The following is a 19854-nucleotide window of genomic DNA, read 5'->3' on the forward strand; positions in this document are numbered from 1 at the left end:
ACGAGGATCACACAAGTCTTTTAAAGAACTCACTAGAATCACACAAGTCTTTTAATGCACTCAAACGATCACACAAGTATTTTAATGTACTCACAAGGATCACACAAGTCTCTTAATGCACTCACGAGGATCACACAAGTCACTTAATGCACTCACGAGGATCACATAAGTCTTTTAATGGTCTCGCAAGGATCACACAAGTCTTTTAACGCACTCACAAGGATCACATAAGAGCAATTCTCTACCAAAACCGGAAATGGATTTTATTTGTATTTTTTGATTTGACTCAAACTTTGTGGGGGCCTTCCCTATGACCAAATAAGCTATTTTGTGTCATTGGTTCACCCATACAAGTCTCCATACAATTTTGGCTGCTGTCCATACAAAAATGGTATGTAAATATTCAAACAGCTGTAACTTTTGAGTGAATTTTCTGATCAATTTGGTGTCTTCGGCAAAGTTGTAGGTATTGTTGAGGACTTTTGAGAAAAAAATTGGTACACGGAAAAAAAAATTTGCAGATTTTTTTATCAACTTTTTTTTCACTAAAACTCAATTTCCCAAAATACGTATTTTTTGATTTTCGAGATTTTTTGATATGTTTTAGGGGACTAAAATCCGCAACTTTTGAGCCATAGAGAAACATGGTCAAAAAATCTGCCGCCAAGATATGAATTCCAATGTAATATCCAATGTTTGGCCCTTTTAAAATGTTAGTCTTGATTTAATTTTTTTCAAAATATTTTTTTCGAAAAGATCGGAAAATTTCACGAATGTTTCATGTATTAACATTGAAAATCGGACCATTAGTTGCTGAGATATCGACATTAGAAAATGGTGGGTTGTTTTGGTGAGACTTAAAAAACTTCAATTTTCGTGTTTCTTTTTCTTAAAGCGGCTGTATCTCAGCAACCCGAGGTCCAATCTTCAATGTCTCTTAGACAATTTTATAGCAAATTTTCTGAAATTTTCAAAAAAAATATTTTTAGAAATGGTCGCTCATGGTCACTATTTTAAAAAATCGAAAAAATGCAAATATTTTGCTAAAATCAAACTTTCGGTGCCTATATCTTGAAAACGAAGCCCTTTATCAAAAAAATGTAAAGTACTTTTCGATTGCAAATTCAATTTTGCATTAAAAAATAACTTCAAATTTGTTTTTGCATGAAATTTGGATTTTTTTCCAAAAATCACTATTTTTCAAAAATTTATATCTTGGCGGCAGATTTTTTGACCATGTTTCTCTATGGCTCAAAAGTTGCGGATTTTAGTCCCCTAAAACATATCAAAAAATCTCGAAAATCAAAAAATACGTATTTTGGGAAATTGAGTTTTAGTGAAAAAAAAGTTGATAAAAAAATCTGCAAATTTTTTTTTCCGTGTACCTATTTTTTTCTCAAAAGTCCTCAACAATACCTACAACTTTGCCGAAGACACCAAATTGATCCGAAAATTCACTCAAAAGTTACAGCTGTTTGAATATTTACATACCATTTTTGTATGGACAGCAGCCAAAATTGTATGGAGACTTGTATGGGTGAACCAATGACACAAAATAGCTTATTTGGTCATAGGGAAGGCCCCCACAAAGTTTGAGTCAAATAAAAAAATACAAAAAATAAAAATGGTCGAAATCGGCCGATTTCGTAGAGAGTTGCTCATAAGTCTTTTAATGGTCTCGCAAAGATCACACAAGTCTTTTAATGAACTCACAATGACCACACAAGTCTTTTAATGAACTCACAAGAATCACACAAGGCTTCTTAAGCACTCACAAGGATCACACAAGTCTTTTAACGCACTCACAACGATCACACAAGTCTTTTAATGCACTCACAAGGATCACACAAGTCATTTAATGCACTTACAAGAATCACACAAGACTCTTAAGGCACTCATATGAATCATTCAAATCACATAATGCACTCACAAGTCTCTAATAGAACTCAATAGGCAAATCATGCGACATTTCAAATATTAGAAATTCAAGAATTTGTAGTAATTCAAATAGTTTGAAAAAAGCTGATTTTTTTAAGTTCAAGTAACCAATCCTTACCCCCTTCAAACCACAACCTTTCTCCAAAACCACAGAAAACCATTCAATCATTTGCATGTTTTTCGCACAGCCCATGTTCAACCGCAACTAACCATCCGTTTGTGCACAACCCGATACATATCTATGCTGGCAACCAACGACGTGACCTATTCATCTATTCCAGCGAAAACCAACAACAGTACAATCAGCCTTATTCAAGTTACACTCTCGCTTTTTTGCACCCTGCGTCTTGATTGAAAGATTGCTCGGCATTTCCAATCAGCCGCCGCTGGACGCAAATGTTTTCGAAAATATAGGTTTCGGGTGGCAGGTCAACGAACCGCTTCTAAGCCGACCTCTGGCTTAGAGGTGGTTTTGTTTATACTTGGGTTTAGATGCGTTCGCGTTGGTTTATTTTTAGAAGCCGATTGCCGAACAAGGTGAATCACTTTACGCCTGGAATTCCAAACAAAAATATACACGCAAAACCACCAATGCGAATTTCTTGAGCATTGGTACCAGAATTTTGAGCATCGAATGGTCATAAACGATCATGACAATTCGATGCTCAAAGCGCTCTGACCATCCGATGTTCATCTTTCTTTGTTCGAGATTTGACAGTTCGTTTGAATGTGTGCGTGTCGTCGCGCGCAGCTTTTGGTTGTTTTCACTATTCACCATGGGCGGCGCCACCGTACATTGCCGCTACTGGGCTAGTACCGCTTTTCGCCACTAGGTGGATTTATTCCCCCAGGACACAAACCAAGTATGTTGGAAAAATATTAAGATATTTTTTTACTGCTTGAACACTTTAAATAAAACATAGCTTAGCATTGAATACTGCAATTACGCTCAACTAAGTTTTATTTGGTGTTCAAGCAATAAAAAAATGTTTTGATTTCTAGGACTCCTCCTAAGAATATGGGAATAAAAAGCAAGTGGTATTTTGTTTTATTGCTTCAACAGGAAATATCGATTTGTAATGTTTTCCATTAATCTAAGTCTATTCTGTAACTGTAGAGTGTGGTAGGTTTTTCTAGCTCTGTGTCACCATTAAGATAAAGGCGCCAAGCCCGGACACTTTTTACTTCCTCTGTTTCTTCTCCTTCTTGGCCGCGCTAGAATCGCCGTCTCTGGCTTCCTCTTGGACACCTCATTCTCGGCTCCGAACGCTCTGTCCTTCTTCACGATCTTCTTTCTTTCTTGTCCCCGGCGGAATCCTTGCTGCCTCCTTCGAACTTCTTGGTGGTCTTGGCCTCGTGGGGTTTCTTGGCGGCTTCGGTCACCTTCTGGAGGAACTACTCAGCAGCGTTGATAACAGCCTTGTTCTTCTTCTTCTCGAATCCGACTGAGCTGTGCGATTCACGCATTGAAGACAATCGGGTCCGGCACCCACATATGCCCCGACGGCACAGGGCCAGAACCTGGCCAGACGATGTCTTTAGTGCTGCAGCACCACCACGCCGGTTGTTCTTGGGCGTTTTGGACTTGTCGTCCTTCTCCGGCAGTGTGGGCACTTCATCACAAACTGACGAACGGCTTCCTCCTTGGTAAGCTTCCTTGACATCCTTGCGGATGTTGGTCGCAAGCTTCGGTCCGAGACGGCGCGGCATAGTCGTAACCTTCAGTTCGGGAATGCTCTTCTCACCGTCCCGCCGGATGTTCAGCGCCAGCACTGACAGGAACAGTGGACCGATTTTTGCTCACCGGTTCACCGGCCCACAAAGCCGACTTTGTGCTTTCCTAGCGGTCGCCGCCCGTGCCAGTGTTATTCAGCATTCGTTAGCCGATTTAGTCCGTAAACTGGAACGGTTTGGGCGGAGTCTGCCAGCGATCAGCGTAGAGATTTTCGAAGAGTTGTCCACGTTGCAGCTACCAGGAGGTCGGGTTGATCTGGAATTAAATTTTGAAATCATTTTGAATAAAACTGCCATTTTTTTTGTTGATGTGTAACTGTAACATAAGATAAGTACATAATTGAAATAAGAAAGTCAAATTGAGTTGATTCACTGCAGTTAAGCGACTGGTGTGTGAATGTTCAGAAAGGGTTTGATCTTCAACGGATTCTCCGTGGATGGACATTTGTGGAGCGAGTGCTTGGTGTGAAATTTTCGAGAATAATCGAACCATCACATCATCCCGGACAGCGTCAAGGGACAGCGCTGCCGACGCCACGGAGTTCCCGGAAGGTGTCCCGCAGTTCCCAAAGAATCACACGCTGCAGGGTGCACTTTACAAGTACCACATGAACGCATCTGACGAACCTGCCGTGATGGCCAACGGATGCGTTCGAGACATTTGGGAGATCAGAAGAGTCAAGTGTACCTTTATGTGCTGAAACCGTTTGCTGCACGTGGGCTACTTCCAGAAGCACATCGCCGAGTACATGGAGTCTACTGTTTGTCCACCTGCGGCCGCTGGAGTTCGGTGGCACCATTCAGCACCAGAAAGATGTACAGTTGTTGGCCACTTGTACCAAAAAGAAAAGAAAACAAATCCAGAGGAATAGAAAACGATATTAGAGAAATAAATAATAAAATTACAAAAAGCTCACCTGATGCATTTCCGCCGCACCAACCAATGCACTTCTTCCATTTAGGCTTGTTGCAATATTCGAACGACACACGACAACGACAGCCGGAACAAAAAAGCCCCCAACTTCCTCAAATCTGGCGTGACACCGTGACAACTTTCACAAGTACGAAGTTGCGAAAGTCCTCGGGCTTGTTTCGGTGCTGTTTGACTTCCGGCTAAACTCTCAGTGGACGTCAGGAACAACGGCGGACAAGCCGGAAGATTAGCACATGCGTGCGTTGATGAGTTGTTCTGTACACGGGAACAAAAAAGATCGCATTATCTTGCAAATCCAACGCAGCCACTTCGTGGGGTATTCGGGAAATGGTCAAACTTACCTTGGCCGGCTTCTGTGGACCGGTTTTTCCTCAATTTTGGGGTTTTTAGCTGATAAAAACAGATAAAAACTATTTTTAAGGTAAATTCCCTGCGACAAAAAAAAAAATGCGCGAGAATAAAAACCAAAACAAACTGCAACTGTCAAGCGCTAGCGAACAAGTCTCGCTATTCAAATAATGTAAAAGAAGAAGCTCGCTGTTCAACGGAGCTCCGCATTCAAACACACGCACACTTTGAAAATTGTTGAGATGGTGTTAGTGTAAATTTCCTAATCTGACCATTCGATGCTCAGAGTTGTGAACATTGGATGGGACAAGCTGTTTGAGCATTGAACGTTCACCGGATTTTCTTTGCGTGTAGGGATTTTTCGCTGGAATTTAGAGTGGTGCGACTGACTTTGAATTTGACTGAATTCCAAACTAATTCTGACTAACCCCAAATCAGCGTGTCTTTGACAGCTCACAACCCAGTCGAGGAAATCAGCCCGAAATCCGATCTAAAGTCGCGCTCACCCCAAACTTACTTGTAATGCACCGGATTCCACCCGAAACTCCGCGTAATAATGTCCTGCTCGTCATCCTGCGCCCCCTCCCTTCCGCCGCCACTGTCATCATCAATGTAGTCATCGTTCCGCATCGATCCGGAAGGCTGCCGGTTCGTATTCAACCTTGGATCGTGCGAGCACCGATTCCGGTTCGAGTTCCCGTTGGCCACCGCCGGTTCCGGCGTACCCTTCCCGTTACTACTGACCGTGAAGATGGACCCCGTCGCTACCAAGCTGGAGGAGTTCCCATTTGTGTGGCCGTTTTCGCTGGTACATAACCTAGAAGACGGAAAAAAAGAGCAAAGAAGAAGAAACAATTTAATAATGATACATTTTTCGCGGCGCGAGCGTAACAAATTGAGACATGATAGAAATAGATCCCCCTCTTAAACTAACGAGAGACGCTTTGCCGCTGTCAATCAAGCTCGGCTTGACAAAGAACATTCTTCGTGCTATTGTGAGTTTTTGAGGTGGAGATGTTATTAGGCGAAAATGTTTGCAAAAATGATCGCAGATTGCGTTTCAGCGTGACTTCAAGGTCAAGTTTTGCTACTGTCCGCAGCAGCGCGCTGCTGTCGCTCAAGATAAAAAATCATTCTACATCGTTAAAATACTAGACTGTAATATGATTTGCACCTTTTCGATATCGCGAATTGAAGCTAACTTGTTATCATTAGTTCAGGTACTCTCCACCGCAACGCTGGCGTCGGTGAAAAGAAAAATCGTGAATCTTGGTAAAAACAATAAAAAAAGTCAAATTCAAGTTCTGCTAGTCTCCACAGCTGGCGCTGATGTCGCTCAAGAGAGACCATTTGGTCAAGTTAGTCATTCCAAGTCACTAGCCTACCTAATGATTTGCAGGCTTTGACGTTGCCATTTCATGTTTAAATCTGGGGACCATCCATAAACCACGTGGACACTTTTTTAGAAATCTCATCCCCCTCTCGAGTCGATCTGGCTCGAGACATTTTTTAAATATTAAAAAAACTGAAAATTTCAAAAATTTAATTGAAAATTAAAAATACATCAAAAGCATTAAAAATAAAAAAAAACATTTTTTTATTTCAATAACTTTTAAAAATCCCTATTTCAGAAAATCGAAAATTTTATAAATAATAATTTAATAATAATTTTTATGAACAAGCTGAGTGCCTTTAAGAAGAGCTTTTAGTGCCGATGCATGTCTGACTGAAATGTCTGTTATCTAATTTAAAAAAATGAGGCTTTAAGTTGTGTTTTAAAAAAATGCCTCGAAAATTCAGGGGGCTTAAAAATATTTCATTTAATAACTTTCGATTTTCAATTAAAATGCAAATCTTTTGGATTTTGTAAAATTCCTATGTATTTAGCCGCAAAAAGTTTATTTTAGGGAAAAAGGATTTCGTCTATACTTGGATGTTCAGGTATTTATAATCAAAAAGAAAATTAAAAAAATGGATTTCCAAGTTTTGCAAGAAAAATTTTAAAAGTTTTTTTATTTTAATTTTGTTATTTTTAAAAACTTTTTTAACTTTTTAAATTTAGGATTTTTAAATTTTCTTAAGCAATACTTAAAATAAATTCTAAATTTTGGAATTTTATTTTTTATGTTTCGAATTTTAAGTTATTAAAAATCTCTCAACTTTTAATCAAATATTTTTCTTATTTTTTGAAAAAAATTCAAGATCATTGAAGATCTTTAAAATTTTTATTTTGTGATTTTTTTTTAAATTCATTATTTTCAAGTTTTAAATTTTTATTTTTTTTGTTTCGATTTTTTTAAACATGCTTATTTTTATTTATTTGGATTTTTGTATTTTTGATCTAGGTTTTTTTTTTGACATTTTTAACTTTGAATTTTGTATTAAAAATTTTGGATTTTCAAGTTATGCAATTAAGATTTTTATAGTTTTTTTTTTATTTTGTTTTTAATTTTTTTTTAAATTTCAAACTTTTTAAATTTAAGATTTTTTGAATTTTCTTAATAATACTTAAAATAATTTCTGAATTTTGAAATTTTTTGCTTTATGTTTCGAATTTTAAGTTATTGAAAATCTCTTAACTTTAAAATTAGATATTTTTTTTAATTTTAAGAATTTTCAAGATCATTGAAGAATTTTCAGTTTAATTTTTTTTTAAATTTGTTATTTTCAAGTTCCAAATTATAAATTTCTATGTTTCGAATTTTTTAAACATTCTTATTTTTATTCATTAAGATTTTTATATTTTTGAACTAGGTTTTATTTGACGGTTTTGAACTTTGAATTTTGTAATAAAAATGTTGGATTTTCAAGTTTTGCAATTTAGGTTTTTATAGTCTTTTTATTTTAAATTTTATAATTTTTGAAATTTCAAAATTTTTAACTATTCAAATTTATGATTTTTTCAATTTTCCTTAATTATACTTAAACTAAATTCTGAATTTTGAAATTTTAAGTTTTATGTTTCGAATTTAAAATTATTGAAAATCTTTCAACTTTGAATTATATTTTTTGAAATTTTTGAGAATTTTCAAGATCTTTGAAGAATTTAAAAAAAAATATTTTTGGATTTCAAGTTGTAAAAAAATGTTTTTTGATTTTGTTATTTTCAAGTTCCAAATTTTAAATTTTTCTGCTTCGAATTTTTTAAACATTCTAATTTTTATTCATTTGGATTTTTGTAATTTTGAATTATTTTTTTTTACATTTTTGAACTTTATGAATTTTGCATTCAAAATTTTGGATTTTCAAGTTTGGCAATTTATTTTTTTTTATTTTAAATTTTTAAATTTTTGAAATTTCAATCATTTGATTTTTACAATTTTAAGATTTTTTAAATTTTCTTTTTCAATACTGTTTTATTTATTTATTTCTATTTGGAGTTTTAAAATTCTGAATTTTGAAATTTTTAGTTTAATTTTTTAAGTTTTAACTTACGAATTTCAACATTACAATTTGAAAATCTCTCAACTTTTAATAAGTTTTTTTTTAATTTTGAGAATGTTCAAGATTATTGAGGAGTTTTAAAAATGTTGTTTTTGGATTTTATGTTTGAAATATTTGATTTTTTAATTTGTTATTTTAATGTTCCAAATTTTAAATTTTTATGTTTTGATTTTTTTTAAACATTTTATTTTTTATTTATTTGTATTTTTGTATTTTTGAACTATGTTTTTTGTGTTTTTTAACATTTTTGAACTTTCAATTTTGTTTTTTGAAAGTTTTGAATTTTTATATTATTGAAGAGTTTGAATTTTTATACCTTTTGAACTTTTGTTTAACATACCAACAGATACAATTGCTACGAAGTATTGCATTGTTTTCAGTAGTTCTGTTATTTTCCAACGTAGTAAAAAAGAGAAAATCTGGAGTTTTTTTTTTAAAAGGTCCAAAAAAACCCAATTTTTAGTTTTTGCTTTTTGGGTGTTTTTTATTACCCCTAACTCAAATAGGTTTCAAAAACACCCAGAACGCAAAAACTGTAAATTTGGTTTATTTGTTTTTCAAAAAAAAAAACTTCAGAAATTATGTTCAAAAAAATCATAAATTGAGGTAAAAAAAATAAATTATCAAAAGTTTACAGAATTTAAAAATATACAGTTTAAAATAAAAAAAAAATTGTAATTTTTATTATTTTTTAAATTATTTTCAGTTTTGATAAATAAATTGTAAAATTTCAAAATTCATTACTTGGTATAACTTATTAACTTATAATTTTTTGATTGTTTATTTTCGTTTTTGCAATTCTGAGTTGAGATACCACATAGTTATGTTATTGAAAATGGCAGATTGTGTTATAGGGTTTTAGAAGACTTTTAGTTCAAGTACTGCTATTCTCCACAGGCTTTCTCCATGTCGCTGAAGAGAAAACACTTGAATCGATTTAAATACCGAACCAAAAAAAATCAAGGACAAATCAATTACCAAACTGTGTTAATGACAGTGTCGTCTATCGATCTATCGACCACTCTAGCCCGTACCTCGTCGGTAGTCATCACGTCGCTGCAATTGGAACATGATTCATCGCACGTTCACCAAATAAAATACCAAGAAACAGGTGCTTGACTCAAGACGCCGCCACCTATGTTTACTGAATGCCAATCCGCGCTTGAAAATCCGCCATGAATGAGACACGACACGGCACCGGCAACTTAAAAATAACCAATTGCAGAAATTACTCACCGCGGCTGGTTGAACAGCAGCACTATCAGCACGATCGCGAGCAGCAGCAGGGCCGTGACCAGGAAGATGGTAAAGTACCAGCAGAAGCTCGAGATGTACTTGCCCCGGGGGGCATTGTTGATGACGTACTTTTGGCCGTTTTTGGTTTTGAGCTGGCCACCTGGTGGGGAAAAAATTGAGAATTTTGGTTTAGAAATTGGAAGCAACTTTGTGTATTTTTTGGAGGTTTATGAGTTGATGGAAATGTTGTTAGAATATTGAATTCATGCAGAACAAAATTTCATGCAATACGTTTCGCGTTTAATTTAGTCTTTCTGGATTGATACTAGCCTACAATCTGATTTGCCTTTTTGTTATTTTTAAGAATTAAATAGACATGCTTCCAATAAGGCAAAACAAAACAAAATTATGATTAAAAATAGCCAAGAGCGAAATTTTTCATTGCATAAACAGTTTCACTATTCACCGCAGCAAGCGCTGCAATCGCTAAATAGAAAGCTTCTAATTTATTTAGTCATTCTTGGCTGGTTACTAGCCCGAAATATGATTTGCAGGTTTTCATGTTTGTTTTTTACGTGCAATAAAGCATAACAAAAATTAAGATTAAAAAAAGATACCTTTAATTAAAAATAACGTAGGACTACGTCGTTCAAAACATCTTTAAGTTTGAACAAATTGCTACAAGCATATTTTTTGAAGGTAAAAAAGGTAAAATAAATATTTTCGCTGCAGAAAAACAAACAAAACCCACCTGACCTGAAAAAATGTTTCTTTTTCCCTCCCTTTAGTCACCAGAAGTCATGTGAGGAAGGTCAGGACACATTACAAACCAAACAGACCGATGTTGTCACCGCTGTCAACGTTCGAAAATTCGCACCTGCTGCTTCTAGTTTCTGGCACGGCATGTTGTTAGATTGAACTACACCGTATTGCAAATACAGGTTGCCCTAGCAGTGTACTAACCACCTACGCAAACTTTGATTTAGGGGCACAGTTTGAAAATTTATTCGGAAATTTAGATTTTTTGTCGTCAAGTTATAAAAAAAAATATTTTAAATTTTTACAGTTGACATTTAATTTGTAAAATCTTAACCTAAATAACCCAATTTTCGATGTTGTCTCGTGACTCAGTCCAAGCAAATCGCCCCTTCTGTTAAGTCGGTTAAGTCTCCGGCTGAGCATGAATGAAATTTGATACGCGTTTTCAGGCGGGGGCGTCTTACTACAACAAATCCACTTAGCTTTACGCAGTCCGTTCAAAGAGAATACAGGTTTTCGCCTCAGAATTTATGAATGACTGTCGCGAGCGGGCTTTGTCACATGCCATGTTCGGGGAGGCCGGTTGATTCTCGAAAAAAAAAGATATACTTGTGATAACGCACCACGGTGCGACTTGAAGGTGGGAAGGTGTCACGTGTGGTGCTTTGGAGGGTTACTAAACGAAAAATCACGAAAAGAAAATTGTAATTCTTCTTGTTTCATTTAAAAGATCTAATTGAGCTACTTTTGCTAGTCACCGTTGAGAGCGCTGTCGTCAATGAAAATAAAACTTTTGACCCGTTAGTCTTGAAAAGTAACTTACTAGCCTACTACATGATTTGCCTTTTCGAAAAAAAAAACTTTGTTGATATTAGTTGCACTTTTCACCACAGTAAGCGCTACCATCAATAAAGAGAAATCACCTGTTAAGTTAGTCTATAATAGTAGGTTACTAGCCTACTAAATGATTTGCTACTCTTTGAACTTCAACTAGGTATTGTTATTTTTTGTTCCGCTCTTCACCACAAAAAGCGCTATCATCACTAAAGAGGAAGGGCGTGGTAAGTTAGTCTTTTAGAGAGGATTTGCAGCAAAGCTCAAAGACACATGTCGCCACCTATGAACAAATAGCGTAAACCTATGATTTTTTGAAAAAAAATGTGTTTTTTCCTTCATAATCAACATTTTTATAAAACTTATGCCGGATTCGGATGAGAAAAATTATTTCCAACAATTTGGTGTACAACTTTCCAATATTTGTTTGATTTTTCTATGAGAAATTTGTATATTTAGAAAAAGATAGTAATTTCGACTATTTGGCAAGAAAGTCTGTCAAAAATCAATAAAAATGGTTGAATATACACAACACATCTTTTATCAACTATATAACTGGTTATTTCATTGATATATACGGGGAAACTAATTTTTTCGTTTTCCAAAACAAGTTTTTTAAAGAAAAAGTTCACAATTTTTTGTGCGCCCAATAATTTGTGAACTTTTTATTTAAAAAACATGTTTTGGAAAACGAAAAAATCAGTTTCCCCGTTATATAGTTGATAACAGATGTGTTAGGTACATTCAACAATTTTTATTGATTTTTGACAGACTTTGTTGCCAAATAGTCCCAATTACTATCTTTTTCGAAATGTACAGTTTTCTCATAGAAAAATCAAACAAATATTGGAAAGTTGTACACCAAATTGTCGGAAATAATTTTTCTCATGTTGATTATGAAGGAAAAAACATAACATAAAAAATCATAGGTTTACGCAATTTGTTCATAGGTGGCACATGTGTTTTTTAACTTTGCTGCAAATCCTCTAAAGTTTACTAGCTTTAAACATTTTTACAATTAGTTTCACTACTCGCCGCAAAATGCGCTGTCGTCACCAAAAATAAAACTCGTGATCAATTAGTCCTAAATAGTAAAGTTACTAGCCTACTTCATGATTTGCCTCCTTTTGACATAAACTTCATTTTGATGATATTAGTTCCACTCTTCACCACAGCAAGCGCTATCATCACTAAAGAGGAAGGGCGTGGTAAGTTAGTCTTTTATGGTAGATTACTAACCTACTAAATGATTTGCTTCTTTTTGAACTTGACCTAGGTTTGATAACTAGACTTCTACAATTAGTTCCACTACTCGCCACAAAAAGCGCTGGTGTCGCTGAAGAGAAAATGCCTTCAATCGTTAATCTTAATCAGTAAAAATTAACCAAATTATTCCAAAAAATCAGAAAATTACTACCAACTGACCACCATGTCAACACCTCAATTTGTAAGCAGAAAAAAACCCAAGAAGAGACAAGCGTTTCTCGCGTAGGAAGATCCACTGAACCGGAATGCCTTGAATTAATCACCCATTATACGTGCAGCAGCGGCAGCGGCAACTTAAGTTTACACGCTTAATTTAAACGCGAGACACGCTGGGTGAACAGCGCGTTAAGAATTGGCAAACGCTCAAATCGCCACCACCAGCACACTAACTGTTTCGTATAGGTGGAAATAAATTCCGAAAAGATCACATTCTATGGTCACGAGAAACAGAAATTAAGTCGCGCTGAGGTAAGCGATTTAAAAATAGCGCAACGCATCAGTTGCTCTTATCACAAGCAGGGTGGAATTGGGATCGCGTTTTGTTTGTTTTCTGGCAGAGTGTATACAGTGAGTGAGAGGAAGGGGGGTTGTCCGTGAATTACGCGGTTGAAATTCTGCAATTTTTGAGCAAATCTCTTCCGATTTCAAAATTTCCTTGAAAAACTTTGAGAAGTCATCACGTAGTTCGGGGACGACCCCCCCGCTCAGCGCTCGGGAAAGGTGTTTTTCATTACAGCTTCATTGTGGTACTTGCGAGTTTGCACAAGTTACACGTTATCATCGTGTCGTGAGCTCGGTTCAGCAGGGTGCTGTGAAATTAAGATAAACGAGTGTGTTTTCTGTTTCCAAGGCAGCTGCTTCTTGAGATTTTTTTTTCGAATTTGCCTAAACCACGTCAGAATACGTATTTTGTTTCTTAAAATTTCAGATTTTTAAAAAATTAAAAAATTAATATCAGTAGCAAGTTTTAAGTTAGTCTTCATCGGTAGGATACTAGCCAACAACTTGATTTGCCTAATTTTTTTTATTTCGAAATTTTTAGCTCAGCTATCCACCACATTATGCACTGTCGCCACTGAAGCATTTTGACACTAATAGTTCTGCTTTTCACCACAGCAAGCGCTGCCATCTTCGGAGAGAAGTCACGTGATCAGATTAGTCTTGCTCAACAGCTTACTAGCTTGCAACATGATTTGCATCTTTTCTTAAAACAGTTTTGACATTTCTTGACAATTAGTTTGACTACTCTCCGCAGTAGGCGTTATCGTCTCCGAAGAGACAATTTGCAATTAAATAGCCTAATTATTGAAAAATATTAAACAATCTACAGGATTAGTTTTGTTTTTTTTTTAGTTTCAGAAAGTGTTACCTAATTTTCCTTAATTTTATGCAAAAAAAACTTGTTTCTGTTCTCGACAGAAGACATCATCGCGGCAAATCAAATGTGACCTTGTACCACAACAACTCACTGATTGCATTTTACGCCCCTCGCGCGTTTGTTGTCAAATAAAGCTCAACAGCTCGTATGGCGCTTATCGCCTAATGGAGTCTGGAGTACCTAGCCCTAATCGATTCTTCACACTGCTTACAGCAAAAGAACCATAAAAACCACTTCACCCAGATCGATCGATTCCGATAGGATTTGACCCACTCGTCACACTTCAAATTATATTGCCCAAGATGACGCTCAGATGCGACACCAAACGGCACTCTCTCGAACTAATAAGAACAAATGCGAAATTGATTATTAACACCCGGGTGATCTCTCCCCCTTGGGTTTAATAGCGCCCGGCTTCCTTATTGCCTCCAATAAAAGCGCTGATACGAGAGCTCGGACCATAAACGATCTCTTCGCGCTCATCTCGCTGCATATTTAACGACGATGAAACAACGGGGGAAAATTGAGGCGGAGAAAGTGGCTGGGTCAAAGTGTGTAACGATGCGTAATCGGTGGCGAGCCTCTTTGAGAAGTTGATTGGTGAAATAACCATTAATTTTATGGTAGGAAACGTAGTCCTACGTCAAATTTGGTCCAAAATCAATTTTTAAAAATATTTAATCATTTTTTCAAACATCAATAAAACGTAGTCTTACGTCAACTCATGTTCTAGGTTTTGAAATTGGAACGGTTGGTTTCACTACCCACCGCAATTGGCGCTGTAGTCGCTGCAGAGAAATCTTTGGGTAAGTTAGTTCAATTTTGTTTGTTACTAGCCAACTGCGTGATTTGTCAAAATTAGTTCTACTACTCTCCGCAGCATTCGCTGGCGCTCTAAAGAGAGTAGCGAAAAATTCGCAATTTATCAAAAAATTCCATAATATCTGCTTTTACATAGTTACAGCCAATGAATGGTACTTTTACAAAAATCTTGTATGGTTCTGAACGGTTCTCCGTCGAAACCTTCCTGCTCGGCCACAATTCACGACCAATTAAGTCCCAGTGAAAGGTTGACGAGCCGTCACTGCGCGTGATGCACCCGGCGAAGCCGGAATCTTCCCGGGCAAGACAAACAAGAAGAAGAAGAAGAAGATCAAACTGCCGTTAATCAACGCACCACTTCACCAATCAAATCCCGATCGACGATCAGACTATTGAGAAATCTGTGAAGCTGTAATTTCGAAAAATTGTTTTGTAATTTCCCCCTTCGTCTTCCCGCGACGCGGACCATTAGCAATCAACGGAACTATCATCGTCAGGGAATTCTAGAAGGAAATAAGACGGTCTGGACCAGCGCAACCAGCGCGGAATTTTCTCTATTTTGCCATGTGCGTTCCGCACAATGCAGTTGGGACGGAAATAGCTTCCCCCTTTTTAGGGTGAAAAGTGATAATATTGACTAACCTTAAAATTTAAATTCACTTCAAAAGACAAAAAATACTTAAAACTTCAAATCAAAAATATCAAGTCAACAATACGCCCTCCTACCCTAGGCTATAGTAGTTGCGCGCTCAACCAACCAAAGCCGAACATATGAGATGGCTTGATGTAGTGCCGAAAAAAATGTTTTCTTTTGCGCATACTTGAGATTACATGGCGGGGAAAGAAATATGTTTTTAAATGCTCCCACCTCCTGTCTTCCAAGCTGGGAGTTCCCTTCACCGCAACGCGTGAAACACACGTTGCGTTGCGCGCTTGTTGATCGATCGAGCTAGCAGTGATTGACTGGATGTTTGGAATATATTGCGAAATTTTGGAAAATTAAATTAAATTAAATTAGTGCTAGAGGCACTCAAAATGTAGATTAAATCGGTTATTAAATTGAACTAGTCCTACGTCAAAAAGGTTACATTATTTTTTGGGAACTATTTTCAAAATATAAAATTATATAATTATTCAGCAAGAATCAGTTTAGAAATCTCAGTATAATTTTTTTCACATTTTTGTCCCATTTTTTATTGCATCATAAGCAATCTTACTTCAAATAAGCAAGCATTTGATTTATAAATAATGACAATTTGTGTTTCAACAAATAAAAATTAAATTAGGCTTGAAATATGATTTTTTTAATTATAATTAAAAAAAAAAATGATTCGATTTTAAAATAATCTCTGAAGCGTAGTTCTACGTCAAACGTATTTATTTCCAAAGTTCAAGAATAGTTCCACTATTCACCACAAAAAGCACTAATGTCACTTAGGAGAAAGCACTTAAGGCAGGCTTCTTCTGTCAGGCCTGCTACATGATTTGCATCTATTTCAATCCCTTGTAAAGATTTCAGACTTGTTAAAATAACTAAAAATAAGGCTTTCTAGTCAGAGATTTACCAATACATTCAAAGTATGTTTACGTTACAGCTGGACGTTTGTTTGCATCAGGTTTCCTATCTCTTTCTAGCAAGTTCTAGTTTTTTGTCAGGCGACTTCTAGCTGGTTTTTTTGACTGGCCGCCCGATATGTCAGAAAACATACTTCACAGGGCAGTGACAGCTCGAGCTCGATCAATAATAACTATTTTTTATGACCACAGCTCGCAAAATACTTTATATTCAAAAAAAAACAGTGATTTAGTCCTAGCTTAGATAGGGTGGTCTCAAAAATTCAAATTCCATAAGAAAGTTACAACTCAAAATTTATGAATGTCCCTAATTTGGACAGGTGGATCCTTGGTCCAAATCATTAGACAAATATTTTTTTTTCAATTTAACTGTAAGGATGGTCCTAGCCAAGTTAGGGTGGTTCCCAAAATTTAAATTCCATAAGAATTAATCACCGACACCGACGTAACACTCAAGTAAAAAAGATGACCCTTCTTTACATCACCCCTCCAGTAAGTCCGGTGAGCTGTCAAACGGTTTTTCGAAAAATGTATTAGCAAGGCAACACTGATTCTATTTTGTTTGTAAAGACAAATCAGCTGATTCATTCATAAACTACGTTTTGTTTGCAAACAATGGGTTGAGCAGTGTTGCGAAATATATTTTTATCGGCAAGGGGTGATTACAAGGAAGTAATTGGGGTGAGTCGTGCTGGGACACATTTCAGCAGATTTTTTACATGGAGTGTTACGTCGGTGTCGGTGAATTAATATTTCCCTAATTTGGTCAGGAAGATGCGTGGCCCAAATCATTAGTTACATTTTTTTTTTGTTCTTGAATTCAAATCGAATATGAAATTTTGAAACACAAGAGGCCCAAATTATTAGACTTGTTTTTTACCAATTAGGGTGGTCCTATTTATGATAGGGTGGTTCCAAAAAATCAAATGCCATATGAAAGTTAAAACACAAATTTTAATATGTCTCCAAAATGGTAAGTAGGATCCTTGGCCTAAATAATTAGACAAGTATTTTTTTTTTAATTTGACCAATTAGGGTGGTCCTAGTCATGATAGGCTAGTTTAAAAAAATAAAATGCCATATGAAATTTAAAACTCAAAATTTTTAAATGTCCCAAATTTGATCAAGATGATCCTTGTCCCAAATTATTAAACACGTATTTTATTTGACCAAAACCAAGGGTGTTTAGATTTGCCAGATCAAATTAGAAAAAAATTGCCAAGCACCGAAAATATCCTGGGAGACAAAAATATAACAATTATGAATGGAGAATGGGAGATGGGAGATGGGATATGAATTATTCCAAAAGCTTACAAAATTCTGATTGTTGAATTGATTTTCGGCCTCAGAAAATCTGAATTTAAATTTTCATCATCTTCTTGATCATTTAAATCAAAAAGTTTTTCATAATTGTCAAAAAAAAAAAAATCTGTCGAGATCTGTCAAAATCTGGCACAGATAACGATAAACGATCTTTATTCTGACTGACACTTGAACAATCTGGCATTCCCAGATTTATCTGGCAACCCTGAGGATGATTCTAGTCAAGATAGGGTGGTTCCATGAATTCAAAGTCCATAGAAAAGTTAAAACTCAAAATTATAAAATGTCCCTCAATTGGTCCCGAGGATCCTTGACCCAATAGCTAGACATTTATTTTTGTATTATTTGACCAGGGTGGCCCTTAATTTAAATTTATTTAAGAAAAAGTAAAAATACTTTTTCGAAAAAAAATCCGAGATCCTGCAATATTTTTTTTGTGTTTACTCTATTTGGCTAAAATTTGTTTGTTATTTTCCCTACGGCAATAGAAGCCATTTAATGACAATGCAACATACAAGTCTTCTTAAAATTTTGACAATATAGTGGACTCTCTGGCTGTCGATCATCTCGATATCAATATTTCTCCAGCTGTCAATAAATTTTTCAGTCCCTTCACATAGATTGCTTTGATTTTTTGTTCTATAATTTGATAATTCCCGCTCTCGATGGTCCCTTCAATATTGACAACGAGAGAGTCCACTGTATTCGAAAATCTGTAAATTTTGAAGGAATTTTTGATCGATTTCGTATCTTCGCCAGAAGTGTAGATATTGATGACTGTTTAAATAAATTTATCGACCTGAAAAATAAAAAAAAAAGTTTAAATTTAATTTTCAAAATCCAAATTTCAATAATTTTTATTTATTTTTAATGTTTCAGGGAAAAAACGCGCACTTTTTAAGCCAAAGAGAAGCAGACGTTATTATTTTTTGGAAAAAAAAATCATAATTTTTTTGCGGATAATTTGATAAATTGAACCGCTTTCGTATATGGCCACTTAAACTCAACTGAAAATTAGCGTTTTTAGATTTTTTTAAATAGTGCCAATCACTGACCATTTCCGAAAATATTTTTTTTATAAGAGTTCAGAAAATTTGTTGTACCTATGTCTTAAAAAGATTGATTCGTTCAATGATTTTGTATTATTCTGACATTCGGAAAAGGTTACTTTTTGAAACTTGTCCAATTTTGTGACCTACACCTATTTTGGGTTCATTTCACCAAGTTTCGCCCCATAAAAATCCAATTCAAGCTTCTAACAAGTACCAATAACCATCTCCTATTTTTATTAGTCCACCCTCGAGCACCCATCTTAATTTTCTGTCTCGCCTCGAAATTTTTACGCACGATTTTATCGTTTTTCACATCGTTTTCGTTGGACTCCCCCATTGAGGTAGGTGCAACAGTCCGGCCGTCTGCCCTAAATATCGCGCAAACTGACTGTTTTTACAACCTCACACATTTTTGCGTCTCCTAACACCGAGCTCCCCTTAAGCAAACATAAGATTCACCTACAAGCGTCAAAATGGTCCTATGTAGAAGGTGTCAATTGGACTCGCCGGACTCGATGAACCATGGGACTCATTGTGCATGACCGGATCGCGCTACCGACGAACCTTTTTCCGAAATAAGGTTGGAGCATTGCAAATATAAAAACATGATGTCATCGCAGCAACCATTGGCCACTGTGTCACACACTTCTGTCAGAGTGTCAGCGTGGCGGCGTGGGTGAATAATAACTCTATGTAGGACGACAACGCTGTGACGATTGTTGTTTCTTGTTTTCGATGGCCCGTTTTGAATTAATTTTATGAATTGACACTATCTTTGTCGTATCTAACTGTCACCGTTTCGTCATTTCCGCGGAATTTATCGGCGGTTCCAAACTAGCTTGTTTGGGGAAACATCTCAATTACGGACTTCAGAATTGAGGTACCTCTTGGTGATCGTAGTAGCCTTTGCTGTGGATTTAGTGTTTTAAAGTGGATTCCAGTGTGACAGCAGGTAAGTACAATAGTGGTGATAGTGGTGAATCGGTGCCAGTGTGGTGAGTACATCTGTCAATCTGTCACTAGCCTAAGCAAGCTTCGTTTTTGCGATCAAACCGATTAGTTTGATCGCAAGTCGAACCTTTCCTGCCAGCCTCAAATTACGGAAAACTGTGTCCTCTTTCGTTTGATTGTGGTCGCCGACCATTTGAGTCCGACAACTCGGTCAGTTTCCCACCATGTGCCAGCTTGCATAAAAATATCACATGGCAAAT

The 19854-nt window shown here is 36.0% G+C and overlaps 2 protein-coding genes across 5 annotated transcripts in view; both read right to left on the reverse strand.

Annotated features, from left to right (window-relative positions):
- LOC120432217 (aminopeptidase N) overlaps positions 1-19854 on the reverse strand; it is a 72490-nt gene that overhangs the window by 19251 nt on the left and 33385 nt on the right. For all 3 annotated transcript variants that reach the window (XM_039597382.2, XM_039597384.2, XM_039597383.2), the window contains 2 exons: positions 9635-9794; positions 5472-5771 (listed from right to left, as the gene is read on the reverse strand). In XM_039597382.2, coding sequence (XP_039453316.1) covers positions 5472-5771; positions 9635-9794 — 460 coding nt within the window. The remainder of the gene's footprint in view (positions 1-5471; positions 5772-9634; positions 9795-19854) is intronic.
- On the reverse strand, positions 2668-5297 carry LOC120432218 (uncharacterized). 2 transcript variants are annotated; one of them, XR_008211983.1, is made up of 4 exons: positions 4948-5297; positions 4590-4861; positions 4361-4504; positions 2668-3928 (listed from the first exon to the last, which is right to left on the reverse strand). XR_008211983.1 is itself a non-coding variant. In XM_052707320.1 (3 exons), the coding sequence occupies exon 3, from the start codon at positions 3646-3648 to the stop codon at positions 3334-3336; it is 315 nt and encodes a 104-aa protein (XP_052563280.1). In that variant the 5' UTR covers positions 3649-3928; positions 4361-4861; positions 4948-5297; the 3' UTR covers positions 2668-3333. The 2 variants fall into 2 exon arrangements, 1 of the variants encoding a protein (XP_052563280.1); XM_052707320.1 differs by having other exon boundaries at positions 4361-4861.

The sequence above is a fragment of the Culex pipiens genome, chromosome 1, assembly GCF_016801865.2.
Source record: "Culex pipiens pallens isolate TS chromosome 1, TS_CPP_V2, whole genome shotgun sequence".
Classification (NCBI taxonomy): Eukaryota; Metazoa; Arthropoda; class Insecta; order Diptera; family Culicidae; genus Culex; species Culex pipiens.